This window comes from Miniopterus schreibersii, assembly GCF_964146895.1.
Source record: "Miniopterus schreibersii genome assembly, chromosome: 4".
NCBI lineage: Eukaryota > Metazoa > Chordata > Mammalia > Chiroptera > Miniopteridae > Miniopterus > Miniopterus schreibersii.
Genome location: NC_138105.1, coordinates 71,104,810 through 71,128,637, shown reverse-complemented (window position 1 = coordinate 71,128,637; position 23,828 = coordinate 71,104,810). Strand labels below are relative to the sequence as shown.

At 55.0% G+C, this 23,828-nt stretch overlaps 1 protein-coding gene across 2 annotated transcripts; it reads left to right on the top strand.

Annotated features, from left to right (window-relative positions):
• Positions 1 to 20,460: 20,460 nt before the first annotated feature.
• On the top strand, positions 20,461 to 23,298 carry NANOS3 (nanos C2HC-type zinc finger 3; the record flags this gene model as incomplete). 2 transcript variants are annotated; one of them, XM_081136094.1, is made up of 2 exons in its annotated part: positions 20,461 to 20,914; positions 23,027 to 23,298. In XM_081136094.1, 2 exons carry the CDS (start codon positions 20,461 to 20,463, stop codon positions 23,092 to 23,094), a joined length of 522 nt encoding a protein of 173 aa, XP_080992220.1. In that variant the 3' UTR covers positions 23,095 to 23,298. The 2 variants fall into 2 exon arrangements, with proteins under 2 accessions (XP_080992220.1, XP_080992219.1); XM_081136093.1 differs by having other exon boundaries at positions 20,461 to 20,920.
• Between the last annotated feature and the right edge of the window lie 530 nt (positions 23,299 to 23,828).

The following is a 23,828-nucleotide window of genomic DNA, read 5'->3' as shown; positions in this document are numbered from 1 at the left end:
AGGCCCAGGCAGGGGACTGAAGGGGCTGGTGGGACGTCTGTAAGTCATCTTGCACCCCAGAATTCCCCCAGCGTCCCCCATTTCCTCAGTGCAGCTCAGCAGGCTTGGCCTGGATCTTGGTGGGATTAGGGAGAGGGGGGTGGAAGCCACACCTAACTACCATCCCATGGAGCCCAGCCCTTGGGGGCTCCTGGGTCTTTCTTCTCTGTGGGGCCCAAGGGGAAGGCTGGCCCAGGCTGCAGGATCTGGCAGGTTGGGGCAGGAGGGGGCAGAGCCGCCTGCCTGTGGGGCCCCTGGGGGAAGATTTGGGATGGCATAGAATTCCCCGACTCAGGGCGGGGCCCAGAGGTGGGGTGGGGCACTCGCCACATGGCCTCCTGAGCAGCTACAAACAGGAAAATTAAGTTCCCAGGGTCTGGTGTTTCCCTGTGGACACACACACACACACACAGAGGCTCGTCATTCCAGAAGTAGAAAGTGACCAAATTACAAGGGGCACAATCTCCACACTTCCAGAAGTATGCTCCCTTCATGCCCCCAAACAAAGCTTCCCATCCAGAACCCCCTCCCATCATTATTAGCCTAATCATGCTCACATTTAGGGGAAATGCCTCCTCCATTCTGGCCTCCCAAAATACCTGTGCCAAGACCCCTGACCCAATATAAGCTGTGCCCCTCCAGACCACCCCAGCTCACTTAGCATCCCTCTGCCCAAGCTTAGAGGGTCTTCCTGGTGGCCTCAGCCCTTCCTTTTGGTCCCTGGACATTTGCACCTGTGCCCTGGCTCTCAGTTGGCCAATTTACCCAGGACAGCAGCCACCAGGGATGGGGGCTCTCCAAACTGCCAACTGATCATTTGTCCTAACAGGGAGGGGTGGGGTGATAGGGCCAGGGTAAGGCCAGGTCAAGTGGCACAGGGCACGCACGCACACACATTTGTTCATTCTTCAAACATTCATTGAGTGCCTGCTGTGCCAGGTCCTGTTCTGGGCACTGGTGGTGAAGCAGAGAGCAAGCCAGAAAAAAGTCCCTTTCCTTGTGAGGCTGTCATTTATGGGGGAAACACACACAATAAACAGATAGATAGGTATGAGGATATGCATGCAGTTGACCCTTGAACAACATGAGTTTGAACTGTGCAGGTGCACTTATACATGGATATTTTCAACAAACACTGTAAATGTATTTTCTTTTCCTTATGATTTTCTTAACATTTTTTCTCTAGCTTACTTTACTGTAAGAATACAGTATATATTGTATATTGTATATTATATATATAACATACAAAATATGTGTTCACCAACTATATTATTGGTAAGGCTTCTGGTCAACAGTAGGCTATTAGTAGTAAGTTTTGGGGGAGTCAAAAGTTATAGGTGGCCCGGCCAGGCGTGGCTCAGCAGTTAAGCATCGACCTGGGATCCAGGAGATAGCAGTTCAATGCCAGGTCAGGGTACATGCCCGGGTTGCGGGTTTGATCCCCAGTCGGAGGCGTGCAGGGGGCAGCTAGCTGATCAAAGACAACTCTCATCATTGATGTTTCTATCTCTCTCTCTCCCTCTCCCTTCCTCTCTTTGAAATCAATAAAGATATATATATATATTTTTAAAGTTATAGGTGGATTTTCAACCGTACAGAGTTAGAGCCCCAACCCCCATGTTGTTCAAGGGTCTACTGTAGTATATTGGGTGGTACATGCTAGGGGGAGAAAAGGGGCAAAGGAAATGAGGTGTGAGGGTACAGAGGCTAGGTCAGGAAAGGCCACCCTGAGGAGGAGGTGACGTTTAAACAAAAACTTGTAGGAGGTGAGGGAGGAACCATGGAATCATCAGGAGGGAAAGTTCCAGATGGAGGGAACAGCTAGTGCAAAGGCCCTGAGGCAGGAACTCACCTGGAATATGTGAGAAACAGCAACAGCCAGGAGACCAGTGTGATGGAAGGAGGAGGAGAGTGGAATGGAAGAACTGAGTTTCAAATCTTTGTTCCCCATCTTTCTTGCTGAATATCTTTGGCCAGTGATCATACCTCTCTGAACCTCAATTTCTTAATCTATAAAATGTGCCTGAAAATGTGTAGTTTGTAGTTGTTCCTAGGCTTTGAGATGAGATGCACTATGTCCTGGCTCAGGGCCTGGGGTGGGATATGAATGTAGCAACACTAGGTACAAGCAGCCCAGCAGGCCTGGGATGGGGGCAAGAGGGCTAAGTCAAGGGACCCTGACAGACCCAGCCGCCTGGTAGGTCACCCTGGCTCACACACACAGGGCCGCCTGCCGGGCCCCATGGCAACACTGCACACACAGACATCAAACAGGCCCTGCCGAGGAAGTCCCACGTCACTGTGGTTAGAGTGGCTCCTCCCAGCCCATCCTGGCTGGCCCGTGGGCTCCTCCTTGCCCCTGCTCCCGTAGTCCTGGCGACAGGCTGTGTTATGGACTGAGCTGGGATCTTACCACCTGCCCCCTCACTAGGGCACCGCCGCTCCCCACATCCGGAGTAGGACCTTACGTGGTAGCCTTGGTTCACTGCCACTAACCCTTCCATTCAACACCCCAGACTGGTGCAGAGCATCAGGAAAGCCCTGTCTACCCATCTACAGAGGGAGAGGGAGGCCGCAGGGATCTGGGGGGACCCCAGCCAGGTGCCTGAAATCCTCCGGGCAGAGTCAGGCTGTCGCTCAGGGGCACAGAAGGGAGAGCCAGACAGGAATAGCCCCCAGGCCTGGCCCAGCCAAAGGGGAGGGTTACTGACTCACCACCCACCCAAAAAAAATGACATCAGGGCCTGGCCCGCCACCCCAACTTGGCACCGGGCCAGAATAGGGGCACCCAGGAGGTGTCACATCTAGGGGTACTCTCCCTTCTGACTAGGGCTTGGCAGGAGCAGAGTTAAGGAGAACCCCCCCTGGGGGGTCTCTCCCCCTAATCCCATCCCCCCCTTTCCCGCGGATTTCGGGCCCCAGCCCCTCTGACGTCACTGGGGTTACTATGGCAACTGGCCGAAGTTCCCAAATAAAATTACCGCGGGCGGGTTAAGTTTCCTAGGAGGCAGCCGATGGGTAAACAATGGCAGTGGCGGGCGGGGCGGCGAGGGGCCGTCTCAATGCGCTGGGACCCTGGGGTCCCCAGGGCGAGGAGCAGGGTCCCGCTCCCCATCGGGGACCCCAGAGCCCGTGAGCACCGAGGGTACTGGTGCGCAGCTGGGGGCAGCCAGGCCGCCAGCAAGATGGGCGGGAGGGAGACCTGGGAGGGGAGGCTGGGGCGGCAGGGAACAAAGCGGGGACCCGAGGCCTGGGACCCGCCCTCCGCACATCCCGCCTCCCGCAGCCCACCGCGGGCCTCCAGTCCAGCTGTGGCTGCTCCCAGCTGCCTGGCTCCCCACATCTGGCAGGCCGTGCGCTCACTTCCTGTCGCCCGGGCCGCCTGGAGGGAGGTAAAAATAACCCTCCCCCTCCCCCTGCCGGCGGGCGCCTCGGCGGAGACTCGGGTCTGAAGGAGGGCGAGGCCTAGCCGCCGCCGGGGACAGGAGCCCCCGAGGCCGCCTGTGCCTTCCACTGCCTCTGGAGGAGGGGTGCGAGGGGGAGGCGCCGATCCCAAGCTGCGCGGGGGGTCTTGGGGAGCCTACTGCATTGGTTGGGAGGCCCTTACATGGGCCCCCAGAAAGCTGGGGAGAGCGCCCCAAGCCCGCTCCCCTCACCGCGGAGGAGCGCGCTGCCTGCTCTAACCCGCTGGTGGACTGCAACCAACGTGCCTGGGGTCACTCGCTAACTGTACAGACAAGTTACCCCCCTGCGCTCTCTCCCAAAAACACCTCTCCTTGGGTCACCTAGCCATAAAATGGGGATGGTAGTATCCCAATTCCCCATTATTATTTTGCTATTATTTTGCTATTGAGCTATTATTTTGCCCCCATCCCTGGGGGCTCCTGAGACCCTCGAGTACTCTTGCCAGGTAAAATACAGGATACCCAGTTAAATTTGATTTTCAGGTAAACAACGAATCATTTTCAGTATAAGTATCCATGCAGTATTTGGGACATACACTAAATTTTTTTTTTACTTGTTCTATATCTGAAAATCAAATTTAACTGGGTCTCCTGTATTTTTATTTACTAAATCTGGTAACCATATCCCCAAACCACCATCATTTCTGGCCTGGAAATGCTCCAACAGACAGCTCCCTGGTCCCCTTACTTCAGGCCTTACCCCTTGCACCATTCTCAAGATTGAGCCAATTAAATTCATTCACATCCCCCTCCACCATGCACCCTCCTTGGCCACAAGGCCCTTCCTATTAGGCCTCCACTTTCTCTCCAACCTGTCTTTCACATCCACTTGAGCATCCTTCAGGTTCTAGGGCACCACCTCATCCAGGAAGCCTTCCTGACCTGCCACCATGACCCTCTGACTTTAGACTCTCCAGGAACTCTGTTTTCTTCTGTCTCCCTATTCAACCATTTGAGTGAATTATTCAATCATTTGAGTAAAATGAACATTTCTTAAATGACACAAAACCGGTAACTTCCCTGATGGAGGTCAGGTGAAGGGGGCACATCTTCTGGCCCACCAAGCCCTGGTGCTGGTCCCTGCTCTTTTCCCTACCCCACAAGGTCTGGGGCTCTGGGCTGTCCCTAATGCGGCCCCCTTAGGGGTCCTGTTGGTAGCTCAGTGGTGACTATGATGGGGTCTTGGGGAGCCCAGAGTGAAGGGATGCCTTACAATCTGACAGGGGGGCTGTCATAGCCTCTGGAGGGCACAGGTTTCAGCTCCTTTTGTCAACAGCCAAAAGAGCCCACTGGGTCCATACCCTTATATGTCCCACCCAAGCTCCTACGTCATTTCAGACGCACACAGGTCACTCCCACAGATATGACTGTCACCAAGATGGAGCATGCACATGGCTGAGAGGGGTATGGAAGCCCAAGTCACCCTGCCTGGTTTTTGGAATTCTGCCTCCTTTGACAAAAGAGTTTGCCTCTCTGTTACTTAGTTTCTCCATCTGTAAACTAGGAATAATACTGGTGAAAGGTCAGAGGACTATTGTGAACATTAAATTAATATACATAGGTACACATGTGTAGAACACGCTGGAACAGAATGCGCTTATTGTTAGCTCCTTTGAGGGTGAAAAGCCAAAATCCCCATCACAGCCCTCTGATCTCCCCACCCTAGGAAGCCGGTTCCCCAAGTTCCTCTAGGAAAGTTGCTTCGACCACTTGTCCGCAGCTCTGGCGCAGCTTCTCAGGGTTGCTGTCACCCCACAGCGAGGACCCTATGCCGCTATACCCTCACCCTGACTGGCCTCCAGAGAACCAGGGGTGAATCTGGCTTGGGGAGAGACACCCTCTGTTCTCCCCGCTGAACCACAGCTGTCTCTTCACCTTCATCTCTGTGCCCAACGGAACGGCCTGATCTGAGTCCCTACTCTGGGTAAAGCTACCGGATCCCGGAGCCCCTTGCCGCTACCGCCGGGCTGGAGGCTCGAACTCGATCCTTTAGCGCCGCCGCGGCTGCCCCTCCCGGGGGCAGTTGCCGGGCAACCCGCTGTTTGTTGGCGTGGGGGCGGGGCCGGCGCGCGGTGACTCACAGCAGCGTGAGGCCGGTGGGCGCCCCGCCCGGCAGCCTGGCGGGCTGCCCGAGTCCAGCCGCCCCCGCTGCTGGAGGGGCCCGGCGGCGGGGGCGCCCTGGCTCCCAAGTGGGCGCCCGAGGCCCGTAGGGAAGCGGCAGAACAAAGCCGGGGCTCCCGGGTTCGGGGGCTCCGTTCGAATCCCGGCCTAGCCTCTCCCTCCCTGTCTGTGGCTTAGCCTCAGTGCGCCGCTCATCAGTAAAATGGGCGCAGATTGCAGGCCGCAGGAAGCCTCCGCCGGTGCACGGAGCAGTTGGTGGTGTGATCCAGTTCCACTCCGGGCCGCAACTCCTGCATGCCCCGACTCCGAGTTTGATCGCCAGTGTCTTTGGGCAAACTCCATAACTTCACCGAGCCTCAATTTCCCTGTCCGCTGGAGGTAGCAGCAACACCCTGCCTCTCTGGTGGTTTGAAGGTCTATGAATCAATAGGGAGGCAATCAATGCCTGTTACAGCTCAATACCGGGGCTCTGCCCCCCACGAGGAGGGGAGGGAGTGTGGGAAGTTTTCTCCTTGGTCCGAACCCTATAGAGCAAGGAGGGCAGGGCGGGGCGGTAGCCCCTGGAAATGGATGCGGGCCTTGGGCCGAAGGAAGGGTGGCATGCACGTGGCTTCGGAGGCCCCCGTCCTAAAGCTCCGGCTGGCAGCACCTGCTGCGGGCGAGCGGGGGAGGGGGCCTGGGCGTGAGTCACCACCCAGCAATGAGGCCTGAGTCACGCAGGGCGGGGTCCCCCGGCAGCCCCCCCCCCCAGCCGTTCCCACAAAGGTCCTTTGAGAAGAGTTCCCCACCACCCACCCCAGCCCCTAGGCCCTCTGCGGGGTGGGCTGTGGGTCCAAGGTTCTGCTGGGCTGCCCTCAGCAGCCCGGCTTGGGTCTGGGAGGCGCCGGCCAGCTTCCGCCACGTCTGTGAAAAGTCGCCGTGAGGAGCGGAGTGTCCCCAGGGAGGGGGCTTCCAAGCAGCCTGAGTCACTCGGGGACAGCAGAGGGTCACACGCATACAGTGGGCAAATTGAGTCAGGCTGTCTGGAAAGGCAGGCAGTCTGGGGCCCTTGGAATCCAGTCCGGCTTTGTAGACACCCCAGAAAGAGCCTCCAGGGGAGCCCATCTGGGGAGCCTGCCACTCCTGCAGTGATCGCTGGCAAGAAAAGGTGCGGCGTGGGGAGGCACACAATTGGCCACCTCTCCCTGGCTCTACCACCCCTCCTTGCCTACCCTGGGGCCTGCTCCACACCTTAGCTGTCCTCCTTAAGCTTGGTGTGGAAGAGACAACAGGGTGGGGAACAGGGTGAGGAGAGTAAGGCTAGGCCGCAAAATTTAAGTGGGCACCAAAACAGTACTCAAGATTAAACATTTTATAACAGTTTATTGAGACAGATTTTACATACCATGCAATTAACCTATTTAAAATATATAATTCAATGTTTTTAGTATATTCAGAGTTGTGGAACCATCACCACAATCAATTTGAAAACATTTTCATCACACCAAAAAGAAACCCGGTACCCACTGGCGATGGCTCCCCATGTTCCTCATTGTTCCCCAGCCCCTGGCACCCCTAATCCACGTTGTCTCTGTGTATGAATGGATTCAAACGGTTGTGACTGGTTTCATTCACTTTTCAAGGTTCATTCATGTTGTAGCATGTCTCACTATTTCATTCCTTTTTATTGCCAAATAATATACACCACCTTTAAAAAAATCCATTCATCATTTGATGGGCATTTAGGTTGTTTCTTCTTTGGGGCTAATATAATAATGCTGCTGTGAACATCCATGTACAAGCTTTTGTAGAGGAGATTAATATTTGAGTGCAATGCTTTTGAAAATCAAAATTTATTGTGAAAAATCCAGATTGAACAAAATATAAAAAAAAATTTTTTTTTAAATATATCTTTATTGATTTCAGAGAGAGGAAAAGAGAGGGAGAGAGATAGAAACATCAATGATGAGAGAGTCATTGATCGGCTGCCTCCTGCACTCCCCCAACTGGGGATCAAGCCCACAACCTGGGCATGTGCCCTGACCAGGAATCGAACCCGGATCGCATGGATCCTAGGTTGACGCTCAACCGCTGAGCCACTCCCGACTGGGCAAAATATCAAAATTTTAAATAAAGACAGGATCCAGTCGGGCTGGGATTAGGGAGAGGTGAATGAAGTGAGTCATACAAAAGCAAAACCAGGGTCTGTCTAGACCTGCACATTCCACTGAGTTTGCCACTTGTCACGTGGCTACTGAGCATCCAAAATGTGGCTAGTCCAAATTGAGAGATGTTGTAAGTATAAATGTTTTTTTAAAGAATGTGAAATATCTCATTGATATTTTTTATCTTGATTACACGTTGAAATGAGACTATTTTGGATACAGTGGGGTAAATCAAATATTAACATTCATTTCACCTGTTACTTTCTACTTTTTTAAAAAATGCATTTATCTGAGCAAAAAGGAGCTGCAGCTTGGGAGACAGACTCAGGTAGCAATCTAAATTGTGTTCCTGGTTTTTACCTTTTTTAAAAATATTATTATTAGAGAGAGGGAGAGGGGGTGAGAGAGGGAGAAACAGATTTGTTGTTCCACTTATTTATCCATTCATTGGTCGCTTCTTGTATGTGTCCTGACCGGAGATTGAACCCACAACCTTGGCGAACCCACAACCTTGGCATATCAGGACAGCGTTCTAACCAATTGAGCTACCTCGCCAGGGCCCATCTACCTTTTACTTTTTAAAATGTGGCTACTAAAAGATTTAAAAATGCACAAATGGCAGCTGGCATTTCTGGTTCATGATAAACTTCTTTTGGAGAGTGCTGTGCTGGGCTCACTGTCCCTGTTCCCTTCTCTTCCACGTACTCCACTAGTGGTTGTGTGATCCCACCACTGACACTAAGCTTTCAAGTCAGACCACCTTTCTCAATCATTGCTGTCTCCAACCTTTATGTAGTATCTGTCGCCTTTGCCCACTTCCTCTTTGGCCTCAGGACACTATGTTCTCCTGATGTCTCTCCTCCTTAGTCATTTTTTATCAAATGCCTGCCTCTCACATGCTATCCTCCAGGGCCATAGCTTTGGCCATCACATTGTGATGACCCCCTCTCCAAATATCTACTCTCTGGTGTCCCACAGGTGCCTCCAACTCAGCCTGCCCCAGGAGATCCCACCCTTCCTCCTTGATTCCTCAGCCCTCACATGTGGTCCATCTCTAAGACCTGTCATCCCTACTTCCTGAAGCTGTTCAGTCCTGCCTGCCCCCCAGGTTCCTGCCCTTCTCTTCTGGGCAGCCACACTGGTCCCCCACTTGCCCTCAGTGGCTGTCAAGGCCCTGCTTAATCTCACCTTCTCCAGACGCCTTCCCCGATTACACTCTATTCCCCAGGCTGGCCCCCATGCCTCCTCTGTACACTCTCGTGCTTCTGGCTCTCAGCACTGAATGCTCTTTATTGTACTCAGCAAGTTACATGACTGTCCCTCCATCAGACAGTGACAGGCAGGTGCCATACCCATTTTGTTCCCCAGCATGCCAGGAACATGGTAGTTATCAATACATTGATGCTACAGATATTGTCTGAGGCTCTGCTCTTGGTGCATAATAGTGATCAGGACAAAGCGTCCTGCTCTGGAGGACCTGACATGTGAGTACAGGAGACAGACAAGAAACAAGATATGCAATCAAACATAGAGACAGTAACTGAATTTGTGTGGTCAAAGGCAATCAAGCAATTGAAAAAATAAAGCAGGATAAAACAACTTTAAGTGTGTGGGGGGGTCTCACTGAGGAGGTGATATTTAAGCAGAGTCCTGAAGGAAGTGAGGGAGGCAGCCATGTGGGTATCTGGAGGAAGAGAGTCCCTGGTAGACGGAACAGCCAGTGCAAAGGCCCTGAGATTAGACTATGAGTGCCTGGTGTGTTTGAGGAACAGTGAGGAGACCCATGTGGTTGGAACAGCATGAGGGGTAAAATAGAGGAGGTGAGGGAAGGGAGCAAACACTATAGAGTGTGCAGGGCTGTGGGGAGGACTTGGGCTTTTTGTATAAGTGAAACTGGAGCCATGGAAGGTTCTGAGCAGAGGAGGGACGTATTCTGACTAGGGTGTTCATTGGGGCCCTCCGTTGTGCAGGAACAGACTGTGTGAGGTTGAGGTCTGAAGAACATGGAGATCACAGCTACTCTGGTCCAGGAGAGAGATGATAGGGGCTGGACCAGGGTAAGGGGCCTGACGAGGATAGATTTTAGATTCCTTAGGAGAGACAGTAACTGAATTTGTTAATGGACTGCATTTGTTAAGAAAGGTTTGGCCCCAGCAGCTGGAAGGCTGAAGCTGCCATTTCCGGAGATGGGAAGATGGCTGGAGAAACTGGTTTGTGGTTGAGGGAGTGGAGCTTTCAGCCTGGGGCCTCATATGGCCCTGGACTGTCCCTGCTCAGACTCCAGTAGGGTGCAGAGGAAAGTGGCCCTCACAGCCTGGGCCTTGTCTTCTTGAGGTTACTCTGGTGTGCAAACTACAAACATCTGGGCACACGCTGGCCCCATAACCCAGCATACCCACCACCCATGGTCACAGTCTTGGGGGCTTCTGGGGGCTGAGGCTCTGGGTTGACAGAGCTGAGGAGGGCCTTTTGGTTCACACATCCACAGGGCAACCATCTGGGTCCCTGAGGGGACCCCAAGGGGACTGGAGGTGACAGGGGGCTGGAACTCTCTAGGGGAGAGGTTCAGGAAGAGCCGCTGCTGAGTCACAGCCGTGGGTCCCCTATGAGTCAGCATTGGCAGGGGCCCCAGGAACTGGGGGCTGGGGCAAGCAGTTCCCACGCCCAAAGGAACCAGGCTGCTGGGGCACTGGGGCTTTCCCCACTGCCCCTCCCATCCTGTGCTAGGCTCAGGGGGGATATTCAGCAGACTCTGAGGTTGGGAGGACTGACCACTGGGCCGGGCTCCAGAAATTCTCTCCTAGTCTGACCCAGTTCAGGAATGCAGAGGCTGCCCACCCAGCCAATGTGTTGCAGCAATAAGGAGAAGAGCTAGACGGTAGGAGGGACCACGTGTGAGTGAGGCATTTGTGCGGACATCAGTTCTAGGGGGTTCTATTTAAGACGAGCTCCTTCCTTCTGGGGACTGTGCACTTGAGCAGTGAAGGTTCCAGCCTGCGAGTCCCGGTAACGTCCTCGGCTTCTGCTTTGTGACCGCGGTCGGAGGAGGAATACCGAGGGGTGAGCAGTCAGCCCCCACAGCGGGGAGGGCTCTGGAGTTTGCTGCCCCCTGCTGGTGGCCATGGGAAGCTCAGCGGGCAGAAGAGCCGGCCGGAGTGTTTTTTCAGGTCCATCCTATGGCAAAGGAGATGGGGAAAGGCCTCGCAGAGAATCCCAGCTCTGCTGCTTTCAAGCTGTGCCACCTTGGGCAAGGGCAGCCCTTCCGGGCCTCACTTGTCCGTTTGTAAAAAGGACAATATTAACTTCATTGGCCTGCTTGGCAGGAGTCCGAGGTGATTGGGAATGAATGAATGAATGAATGAATGAATGAATGAAGTATATTCCAGAGCAACCCCCTCTCCCTTTTCAAGTTTGAAAGGAGAGGGCACAGGAGGAACACAATAAACCTGACCCCCACCCAAGGAGGCTCAGTTACTATTTACACCCATCCTCTTCCTTGCAGCTTCCCCCAGGAAATTATACTCCATTTGAGGGGTGTTAGGTGCAGGGTAGGGCTGGACCCCAGTCTGGGGGTCTGGAGACATCATTCTTCTGGGCCAGCTGGCTTTCTGGGCTGAGACCTGAAGGAAGGGGGAAGGGCATAGGGAAAGGGGACTTGTCAAGGAGAAACTGAGGCAGGTCTATGGTAAGGGGGCAGAAGGGGACGGGCACAGCCAGGTGGAGCACGACCATGCCCCCACAATGGTTAAGGCCTGGGTTTAGGGGGAGGGGCTCAAAAGCTTCTCTGACCGCCCCCCTTCTCAGATGAGGGTAGGAGATGAACAGAATGAGAAATCTGTCAGCTCAGCCCTAGCCAATGGGAGGCCCTGCCTGGCACCATGGTCTGCCCTGAGGTGACCTCCCTCCACCAGTGGTGGTGCAGGCTGGGGCTGGTAAGTGTGTGTGTGTGTGTGTGTGTGTGTGTGTGTGTGTGTGTGTGTGTGTTGGGGAGTATATGGGAGAATCTGTATGTGGCTCCCTGAAGGGAGTGTCTGCCAGTGTAGGAACACACTTTTGTGTGTTTCTGTGTACCTTGTGTGAATATGGGGGCTCCGTGTAAGCATCTCTAACTGATCAGGAGAGCCCCAACTTGTGTACAATTTTCAAGTGCACCTCCTGTGTGTGGCCTGTGCACCTGGCCAGTGTGTGCCTACTCAAGATGGTCCCAGGTACACATGTCCCCAAGTATCCTTGTATTTTGTGTGTGTCCATAAAGACCCCTGTGGACCTGGAGTTTTGTGGGTGTGGGTATTGTTTCTTAGAATTCCAGGTGTCTCTACCCTTTGTATATGGGTGATTATGCATATATTTGTGTGTCTGTGAACTTTGTGTGTCTCTTTGTGCCCAAGACTGTGCCTGGCATGTCTCTATGGGTGTGTTCCTGTTCTATGTATATATCCATATGTTGGGGTATTGTGTGTCCAGATGTTCCCACAACTGTGCACCTGGTGGGTAAGGAGGTATGTGGATTCTATGTATACCCCTGTGTGTCTGTGTATCTTGTGTATGCTGTGTGTGCATCTAAGTGTGTATGTTCTATGGACATTCTTGTGAGTCTGTGTATGTGTGTGTCAGTATTTTCTGCGTGTGCCCCAGGGTTCCTCTCTGTATATTTCAGTTCTGAGGCCCTTCCTCCTGCCCCTTGGATGTAGTGTCTGTAACTTGCATGTGTATGTTTGTCCCTATGTGTGTAGCTTGGTTTTATGGACATTCCCGGGTAATCAGTGCCTCAGTGCCCCTGCATGTCCCGCCACGCCCTCCCGTGAGTGTGTGTCTCACAGCCCCTTGCACGCCCTTCTCTGTGTTTGTGGTCTGCGTGCCTTTGTGCGCGTGTGCTCCCCATTCGATTTAGAGGCCTGTGTGCGTCCCGGTCCTTGTCTGTGCCTGTTCGCGCCCCTGTGTCCCCCGCGCTGGCCCCGGGAGCTGCGTTCTGGGACCCCGTGGGCATCCCCGCGTGAGTCTCGGTGCGCCTGGCGGGAAGACTCCGGGCGCACAGGGCCACGGCTGGCGGACCCACCGCCCGGCGCGGCGCGGGGAGGCGGGCGGGGGCGGCGGCGGCGGCGGCGGGGAGCGCGGGCACGTCACCGAGACAGACTGGCGGGCGGGCGGCGGCGGTGGCCGCGGGTTCGAGCCGGCGCCAGAGCCCCGCGAATGCTTCCCCCTGCCCGTGCCCTGGGGAGCCCCCGCCCAGCCCCAGAGCCGCCGAAATGCAATTTCCCTTGCCAGAGTCTTGGCTCGGGGGTGGCGGGGGGGGAAGGGGGCTTTTCCGGGCGGGTTTTGGAAACAAGAGGGGACACGCGGCGGCGGCCCAAAGCGAGGTGAGCGCGGGCGCCGGGCGGGCCGGGGGTTGCCCGCGGGTTCGGGGCGCGGCGAGGCGGGGCGGGGCGGCAGTTGGGACCCGGCCACAGCCCCCTCGCGCACCTGCTTCGGGCCCGGGGGCGGGGGCCCGGGCCTCTGCGGCCCGGCCCTCCATTGTTGCGGCGGCTGGGGAAGGGGGGCGGGGAGGCCCTGGCGGCATCTCTTCCTCTCGCCTTCCCGGAGCAGGGGCTCCGGGAGGACCAGACCCCCCACCACCACAAGGAGAGAGGCCTTCAAGTACCGGAGCCCGGTCGCCCGCGGTGAGGGGAGGACCGGCAGAGATGCCCCCGAGGGGCGGGGACGCATGATGGGGGGCGTAGGGACCTCGGGCTGCCTGACACCTGACCGCCCAGAGGCCCCGAGACGCGGCGGAGGCGACCTTTGTTCTTGGGGGCGCAGAACGCGTGGGGATCTCGGAAATGCAGGGCTGGGTAGAGGCTCCGTCCCGCCGCGCGCGTTCCGGAGGGCGCCCCGGCCAAGTTCATGGGCGCGCGGGCCTGCACGGGCCCTGCGGAGACCGATCCCCGCGGGGGCCCTGCTGGGGCCTGGCTGCAGCCACGGGCCGGGGCTGCAGCGCGCTGCCTGCTGAAGCCCCGCGCCCTCCTCGTGCTCCCTGCCGGCCTGTCATTACTGGAGGCGGCTGCAGGGTATTTACTGGGGCCAAGGTTTGCTAACAGGTACACGCCCTCCAAAACTGGCCATAAAAAGGGAAAATGGCCCTGAATCCCACTGCTGGGGAGTCCTTTTAAAGTGACAGGACCCTTTCACAGGGAACTGCCCTAGAAGGCATGATGGGGGCGGAAGGGATGGAGAAGACCTCTAATGGACTGATGGGAGCTGTGAAGTACCCTACACACCCTACTACAGTTCAGTTTCCCCCATCTCCTTTCACACCAATTTCCCACTGCCCTGGACTGCTCACAGATGCATTTACAGAGCCACAGTTAGATATTCCTGAATTGCTCACGAAGAAGCCCAAATTCACACACTATACACGGATATGCAGGAATTACTCATATCACCTGCAGGAACACAGATATACACATGTACACACACATCTCCCACAATAATAATGCCACATGGGCACACACATCATCCACAATGATGGGGACATCCTGTGGAAACACTGCCCCCAGAAAAATGCAGCCACCACTAAGGGTGGCCATGACATAGACACAGCCTTGCATATAACACTGACACACACATAGTCTCTACCACACACACAGACACTTGGATGGGCACTGTCGCATGGGCACCCACAGGCTGTCACCCAGGACATACATGGACATACATCATCCCCATTACTCAAATCAACTACAGATATGTTAAACACCCTGATACAAGTACATATAGACACATACATAGACATCCATGTGCCACACCCACAGTCACCAGTCATCCAGGCAACCTGACACACATACACACAGGTGGTATAAAGCCTGTACAGACATCAAGTCATATTAATCTTGACAGACACATATATAACACAACCACACATGCTGACACACGGTTGTCCAGAGTAAAACTGATCCCCCTAGACACCCATTATGACATTGTCACCCACAAACAGATATGAACCTTCCAATAGTACCTATACCCATAGTCACCTACCCTAATACTTGACACCTACAATGATACTGACACACAGACAGATAAAATAACACATGAATAATGGCACACACAGATCCATGGGGAAAATGACATAGGGACATTCATAAATAAATCCAGTGCTTGTTTATTGAGCATCTATTATGTACTGGGCACCATTCTAGCACTTCGGATGCAAGAGATCAAAATTCCTGCCCTCTTGGAGGGCTCCAAGACGACACACAGACTACAGTCACCCTCAGTGACACTGACATACTCCAGACACTCACATACACTGGCTCACACATCGACCTGCAATTACCCACAATTTGCCTGACATACACTCACAGTCACGTTGACATCCACTCACAAACAAGCCCACTGGAGCACCAATACATGAGCCAACACACACACACACACACACACACCTGGAATAAAAGACAGCTGCCCATTATCATACACACCCACCTGCATTTACTGACACCTGCAGAGCTCCAAAATAGCCCACCTGAGTAGCTTGGACCCCAAGCCCACTGCAGTTCCCCAGTAACATACCAATAGGCAGCTGCTGCCTACGTTTTCAGATAGAGCCCACCCTGACTTAGACCCAGGGTCACCCTTCACTCTTGAGCCACAGAAGTGTCCAAGTTTCCCATCAACTGGCCTCAGGCCCCTTCACAGCCCCCAACCCTAACCCTGGAGAAGCCAGAGCCTTCTCACCTACCCCAGCCCTGGTGGACTTGGGAAAGAAGTTGGGCTCCTGGCCCTCTGGCCACCCCCACGTCTGGGTGGGACAGATGAGCCCTTTGTCTAAGGACCCCCCCATGAAAGGCCTGAGGAGCCAGAGGAAGCCTGGAGCTGGCATGGGGAGGACAGAGTGGGAGCCTGAGAGGCCATGCAGCTATGAGGGAAATGAGGAACCCCCTGCCTGCCAGTCTAGACAGTCTGGGCCATCAATAGGACCCCATTTGGGAACCCCCATGTATGCTGTCACCATTCACCCATAAAGGGCTCTTTGTCTGCCAGGCCCTGACTACCTCCTCCCCCATGTTCTCCACAGGTCTATGCACACACACAAAAACATACACACGCTGGGACACACATGCATGGACATACATACAGAGACACTCCCCCTTCTTCAATTTGATGGCAGAGATGCCTCCATCCATCACCCTCTCACCTCTGACCCTGACCCCCAGACCTGCGCCAGCTGCTCTGCCTTGCTAGAGCTGGGGGGGGGGGGGGCGAGCCTTGGGCAGTGTGGCTTCTGGAAGGCTCCCCTCACCCCACTCATTCCCAGTCCCCTGCCCAGGTATGGAGGGGGTGGGGTCCCAGGAAGAGGAATGAGGACTAAAATGGCCCGGAAGGGCACCCCTGCCTTGCACCAGGCCCTACAGTTGGGAGTGGGAGGAGACGTTGCCACCCTGCTGGGCTTCAAAGTCAGATGGAAGCCCAGTGGGCCCTCCAGAAGGCGTCAGGACACTTGGCGGGAGGAACAGTCAGCTCCCCACCCCTCCAAGGTTCAAGTCCAGACGGTGAGACAGAGACGATCAGGTGTAAAGGGCCAGACAACCACAGGGGGACCCAGACAGCCAGGCACAGGAGCACTCGCAGGGCGGGAGACTCAGACAAATACCGGCCGGCACAGTCAGACCCAGACAGGCAGACCCAGACAGACTTCGAGGGCAAGGGCGGGAGGCCGACGCGGACCACCGCAGACAAAGGGAGGCTGACCCCGAGAAGGCCCCAGATAACCCCTCCCCCGCAGGACGGCGCGGTTGCGCTCGGCCCGCCCCTCGGCCCGAAGCCACGCCCACGGATCCAGCCCCGCCTTGCTGATTGCCTTGGCCAGCCCCATCCTTCGCTATTTTGAGGAGACCCTTTGCAGGGACCCCCGAATTTGGTGGGTCAAGATCAGTGCCCTTAGAGCGTCCTCTCGATAAGTTAAGGTTGCGGGTTTCATCTCCCGTTAGGGCACATACAGGAAGCAACCAATGAGTGCATAAATAAATGGAACAAGTCGATGTTTCTCTCAAAAATCAATTTTAAAAAACAAATTTTCTTAAAAAAACATCAGTGCCCTCAGGGAAGTTAGCGGAGAGAAGGCACAGGAGAACGGATGTCTTGGGAGGCCCCTCAGTGTGGTCAGAGTGCCTCAGACCTGATGACCTCGCATTCTCGCTTCATAGTCACCAAAAAGAACAAAGCTTTTGAGGAAACTCTGAGAGTTGTATCATCTTCTTCATCGATAAAATGAGTATCCTAATAATAGGGTGAGGTATGTAAAAGTTATTATTATTACTACTACCTCTGCTCCCCCCCCCCCCCCGAGTTCTAGTCATTCTCTGGTTAGGACCACCATCCCCAAGGCAGGAGAACCCACATTCTCCCTCGGTAGGACTCGGATACCTGTAGGGGAGGAGCCCCGGAGGCGGCCCACCCACCCGTGAGCGCGAATGGGGCCCTGATGGCCTGACCGATGGGCCACAGGGAGGGCGCCTTACCCAGAGCTTCCGACACGGGTGGGAATGTGACTGGACCCCCGCCCGGGGACTAGAGGCCGGGCTTTGGGGAAGGGGCTTCATGAGTTAGGGAAATTTCACGGGACTAGTCTTGCGGGGGTAGGGTTCCGAGGGGCTCCGGTTTGGGGGCAGGTCCTGGCGGGGCGGGCCTTAAGGGGGTTGGGCTGCAAGGGGGCGTAATTGGGGATTCCGTAAGGACGCAGTCCCTGGGAATGTAGGAAGGCGGGTTCTAGAGGAGAGTCCTAGGGGGCGGGGCTCTGTGACCTTGGTCGCTCCTGAGACCGACAAAATGTGGGGTGCCACAAGGCTCGGAGGGCGATGCCTGGGAGGAGGTCCTTACCTGGGCTCTTTGAGGACCAGCTTAGGGGACAGGTTTTACTGGGGCTGAATTTGGGGGCGGGCCTCATGGGAATCTATATGGGCGGGCTTTAGAGGGAGGGTCCCAGGGACAGGCAAGAAGTGGCTTTAAGGGGGTGGGTCTTGGGGAGGGGCCAAGGTTGGTGGCTTTAGAGGGGCGGGTCTCCTGGGAAAGGTCTGGGTGGGGTCTCGCGGGAGGAGTTTGGGGGGCTGTGCTCGCTCAGGCCGACCACGCCAGGGACGTATTAGGGTTCATTAAAACTTAGCACACTTGGGGTCCCTGATTCGCCTTAGGGTTATGCCATGGAGTTCCTTTGGGGCTCCATATTCCCCTAAGTTAAATGGGAGGGGACTGGAAATTTGAAGAACCCTCTCCAGATCGTCCTTCGGGTCCGTAGGCCCAGATGAGGGGCAGCCTCCCCAAAGACTGCGCTTGGGGCACTAGGAGGGGCGGATACCCAACTGTGCGTGGCCCCTGGAGGGAAGGACTGGAGACTCGCTTTACTGGGAGGAAATGTGGAGGGGGCAGCATGTTGCCACAGTCAGAGCCTGCAGTGTATTTTGAGGTCTGAGGGTGGGCCACCTTGCACCCTTACATCACCAAGGGCCTGAGTTCAGATGCCTGGAGACCCTGCAGGAGGGCAGTGGGGTATCACTTTGCATCCTCTTGCTTCTCCCCTGTCCAAGTGGGCAAGTGGATCTATGTGTGGGCCTGGCAGCTGCCCCACTGTGAGTTCTGCATTTGCAAACTGGAGACTCTGATGACCCCCAGGGGTTGTTGTGATTCATAAACAATTGTGCCCAGGAACACAGTGAGGCTCACAGAAGGTATACATTGTATTAAAATGACTTGTTTATGTCTCTGTTGCATGATGCCCCCCCCCCCCCCAGAATGCAAGGCAGCCAGACACATCTTGGGGCCACTAGGGGTGGTGCCCTCTGGCCTCAGTCTCCCACACTGACAAATGGTCTACATCTGTACCTTCCAGGGCCCTTTTGAGGATGATTTGAGTAAATGCATGAAGCAGGGAGCCCAGTGCCCAGTATTGCTACATCCATGTAGTAGATACATAAATATCTACTGTTATGACTATTTATATTAATCTTGTGCTTTTCCAGGTCCTGAAGCAGATAGTTGGCACCTACTGTTTGCTTACTTAATGCAATAGGTCCCTCCTTCCCTCACCTCTCTGGTCCTCTGCCCCCTACCCTCTACTCTGGGACACCCTACCACCACCAAGACCAAGAAATTGCCAAGGGCTTGGGGGAACATTCAACCTGTCGGTGAGTTTGGGCAGCTCAGGCAAACCATCGACCGTTGAGTGGACCCCGAGGCCTGGAACTGCCGTCCACCCATATTACCCCCCACCTTCCAGATCTGGGGGGCCAGGTCCTACCTGATCACATCCCCTCCTTTAGGCCACAGCGAAGGTCACAATCAACATTCATTGTTGTCGGTGGGTTGTGAGGACCAAGGCCAGACCCACCGAGGGATGAATGTCACTGTGGCTGGGCCGCACACAGCCTGAGGGGAGTGGGCTGGGGGACAAGACCCACCATGGATTCCCCCCGAATTTCTCAGCCTGTACCTTGTCCTGACCCCAGCCTCTCACTGTTTGGGGAGGACTGGTGTCTGGGATCCTGATGGACACAAGCTGGATTTGGGGAAGAAATCCTGGAGGGTTGGGGGGGGCTGGGCAGCTGAGAAACTCTTCTGAAAGAGGGTGGTGAGCTCTGCTCCCTAAGGGCTCCATAAAAGTTTCTTAAAGTAATGAATAAGTGAATAGGGCCCTCTTCTCTGTGTCCAAGTCTGGGCTCAGCTTTCTCACCCTCCTTGTCTGGTGGACCCTCTATCACCCACCTAGCACCTTAGGGTTGGCTGATCACTCCATCTGCATGTCTGTGCCCCACCTGGGTGATTCCTGCACACACTGAACCATCCTGAGACTGAGCTGAGGTCTCACTTGAGGGAGGGAGGCTCTGCTGAGTGATGGGGGTCCTCTCACTAGCCCAACCTGTGCCTCTGCTCTCCCCAAGCTCCCCGTTTCACCTCACCACCTCAGGAACAGAACTGGCTGCCTGGCCAGCACCTAGCCTTGGGGGCTCCAGTAACAGGATGGGGGAAGGCAGACTTTTGTGTTAGTCTTTGTGAATAACCCTAGGGGCAAGTGGCTTCATACCTGTTTGTTCATCAAGTGGGGGTTCCACTGAGACAATGGGTGTGAAAGCGCCCCAAGGGTGACCAGAGCTGGGGTCTTGGTCCCATGAGCCAAATACCATCCCCCTTCCAGGGACATCTGGAGAATCTGTAGTCCCCCTCCTCTCCCCAAAGGCCCAGGGGCACCTGGCCCTTCCCCCGGCCCAGGGGAAGGAAGAAAGCAGTTACTAAGTTACAGGTTACATCAATGCTTGTCTTGAGGGCAGGGCTTCCAACCCACCCACCCACCCACCCAAAACCCTGTGGGGCAGAGTGGCAGGCAGATAGGGGGTAGCCCTCCCAATGCCCTCTGGATGGAGTATATGGCTCCAAATTGCAGGTGCCCCCAGCAGACTGTGTCCTGTCATCCCCCCTTACCCCACTCAGAGACCATACATCTCCTTTTCAGGTGCATTTACAGGGAGCGGCAACAAGCCCCCCTGTGACAAAATAAGGAATCTCCCACAGGCTGTTCCTCCCCCTTCAAAACCCCTTGGAGGTATAAGGAGGGAACTGACAGCCCAGACTCCTAGGCTCCAGAGGGGAAGGGAGGGGCAGAGAGGAAGGGGAGAAGGACCAGCTTGGAGCAGGCAGAGTTTCTTCTCTCTCTGCCTGGCACATGTTGCCCAGCCATGGGGACCTTCGACCTGTGGACAGATTACTTGGGTTTGGCACGTCTGGTGGGGGCTCTGCGTGGGGAAGAAGAGCCTGAGACCAGGCTGGACCCCCAGCCAGAACCAGTGCCAGGACCGGGGGATCAGAGGTCCAGCCCGGAATCCTCACCAGCTCCGGAACGCCTGTGCTCTTTCTGCAAACATAATGGCGAATCCCGGGCCATCTACCAGTCCCATGTGCTCAAGGATGAGGCAGGCAGGGTGCTGTGCCCCATCCTTCGAGACTACGTGTGCCCCCAGTGTGGTGCCACTAGAGATCGTGCCCACACTCGTCGCTTCTGCCCACTCACTGGCCAAGGCTACACCTCTGTCTACAGCTACACCACCCGCAACTCCGCAGGAAAGAAGTTGGCCCGGCCTGACAAGGCGAGGACACAGGACTCCAGTCACCGCAGAGGAGGAGGAGGAGCCAGTGCAGGTGGCTGGGGAAACCCACTGTGGAGGGGGGCCTGACTTTGTTAAGTGGGATTAACCCTAGCACCCACTTCATAGGGTTGGGGTAGAGAATCTGTGTAGAAACCTTAGAACAGTATTCTAGAAGTGTTGATCAGCTGGGGTTTGACTTTGTGGTCTTGGGCAAGGGACTCTCCCTCTCTGGGCCCTTGGGGAAAATGCCATCCTTTTACAGGCACAGGTGACCTGGCATGGAAGCCATGAGGATTAGCAAGCAGTGGGATCTGGGGACAGGTACAGTAGGGCCTTGACACTGCTTGGCACTGAGGAGCTGTGTAGCCTGAGAGAAATTGCTCAGACTCTCTGAACCTCAGCTTCCTTATTTCTCTACTCATTTGCTAATAGTTGTGTGCCTGTTCTATGCCAAGCACCTGGCTGGACTAGTGGTGGACAAGGTAGATGGAAGAGCAGCAGTTAAAACACAGGGTGCTGAATGGGGGAGTCTAGAGAAAGTCCCTGATCCAGATAAGGGAGTTCAGGAGGGCTTCCTGGAAGAAGTGACTTCAGGAAGCCTAATTCAGTTTGGTGGAGAGTTGGAAGTGTGGCCCAGGCATTGGGGTTTGTTCAGGAACTTAGGGATGGAGAGTGTGTGCTTGTATGGTAGAGGGGGAGGTGCCAGAGATTTGGGGACAACCGAAGGGACTATAGGGCCTTGTTGGTCACATTAAAAAGTTTGGACTTGGGCAGTAGGGAGCCACAGAAATGGCAATACCACTTCTCTGTGTTAAGAGTGTGTTAGACTGTGGCCAAGCGGCTGGACCATGGGGATGGGTTTGAGAGTGTTGGAAGAGGCTGGTTCTCCAGGCAGAGTTGTCCAAGGCAGGCAGGCAGGAATGGCCCAATACCCAGGGAAATGTCAGGTTGTAGGGGAGCCCCATGAGTTTTCTGTGTGGGGAGTAGCCCAATAGAGCGTTTGGGCTGTAGCTTAGGAGAAAGGTGCAGCTGGAGCCTCCCTGAGGTCTAAACCTGCTCTCCTCACCTGCACGACCCACCATTCTGATCTTGCTCATCAAATGTGGGTTTCAATTCTGCAGGTTTGGTTTGGGTGAGGCCTGAGCACCTGCATTTCTAACCAGCTCCCTGTGAGACTGCCATGCTGCCAGGCCACAGACCATGCAGTCTTTGAGTAGCTTGGGCTTAAATGGCAGCAGTTATCATTATAGATGCAAAAGACTTCAGCTCCTGTGGGGTTTTAAAGGACAAATCTATTTTCGCGACTTTATGGGATAGTCAGCCAACAGAGGAGGGGGTTCTTTTCTTAAAATTATTGATTTTAGGGAGAGAGAGTAAAAGAGAAGCATCGATGTGAGAGACGAACATCGATTGCCTCCTGCACGCACCCCAACTGGGGATTGAACCGGCAATCTGTTATGTTCCCTGACCAGGAATCAAACCTGCTACCCTTTGGTGTGAGGACGCTCCAACCAACTGAGCCACAATGGCCTGGGCAGAGGGGGTTCTGATGGGGCAGTGTTGCTATTTGGGTACTATGGGTGGGTACTACCTCCTGTCAGACTGTGAGCTCCTTAAGTGTGGTGAGCCGGAGAGCCTCACCCTGCCCCCAAAGCTGCAAAGTGAACATTTGTTAAGAGACTGCCTCTAGGAGAAGATAGTATTCCTGTGAGCTTCAGTGAGGTCCAACTTGGAGACACAGGAAGCTGAGGGGACACATAGAGATGATGGGCTCAGATTCTTCCTTTTTTCCCCTTAATTCTGAGGAAGCAGGAAAATTCACCTCCCAGGGTATGGAGTGAAGGGTGAGGGAGCCCTCCCTTGGCACAGAGGGGCTGCCTGAGGCTGGCGTCCTTGGTAACACTCTAGGTATCACAAATCTGGGGTCCCCAGAGCCCTACAGACACGAGGGAGGGTTCAGCAGGACGGAGTTCGGAGTTTTTGCACTTTGTGTCTGTTTCTGCGTCTCACCTGGGCTTGTGACCTGGGCGCTATTCCACAAGCAGCCTCTGGGTGGCACCAGAGCCCCGGCAGCCCAGCAGGTTGAACCGGTACTTTCACATCATGAATCTTCGCCTGTTACTGTTTTTCCCCGCCCCTCTCCGCTTTTAAAACTCAGGTTCCAAAGGTGCCGGGAAGTCGTCTGGGCCTTCACCCTCTTCCTGCTGCCCCTCCACTTCTGCGTAGGAGGCAGGTGCGGGGAGGACGTCCAGGATGCTGCCTTCGCCTGGGCTGGGGACCGTGACTCCTTGAAGGCTGGATTTCAGGGAAAATGCATCTGGCAAGGACCCTCCCCTGAACCCTTCCCCCAGCCTGGAGGCTTGAGTGCGGGAGCAGAGCATGGAAACACTATCCAAAGAGCCCTGTGAGGAAGGTGATGGTCCCCGGACACCCCTGCCCGCCCTCCCCAACACTGGGCGCCCAGTTAGCGCTCAATAAATGCTATGAATGGATCAATGGTCACCTGAGGCTGGTCTTGAGACATGGGTAGCAGGAACAGTTTCGAAAGGGCTGGGGCACCTCTTTTCTCTCCTGATTGTGTTAGCTCAAACATGTTCCTCTGATTCCTACTTTCCCGACTGCTGTTTGGATTTCCGTTCACCCGGGGACTCTGGGGTGAGCTGAGAAATGGGATTGGGTACCATAGGGTGGCTGTTGGGCTTTGAGAGGTCCCCCCTTTTCTGGCACTTCTGGACACGACCTCTGCTGCCAACACATTGGGCACTTTCTCTCACATTTGGGTATTTGACATGCAATGTAGGTGAATCCCCCACACTGGGCAGTGGGGGCCTGATTTGAGGGGAGAAATGGAGAGACAATTAAACCAAACTTCCCTCCCCCATTGTCCTCACCAAAGAGGCCCTCAGTGAATGTTTACATCACACCACAATGCCTCAGTGACTTGGGGCCATGGAGGCAAC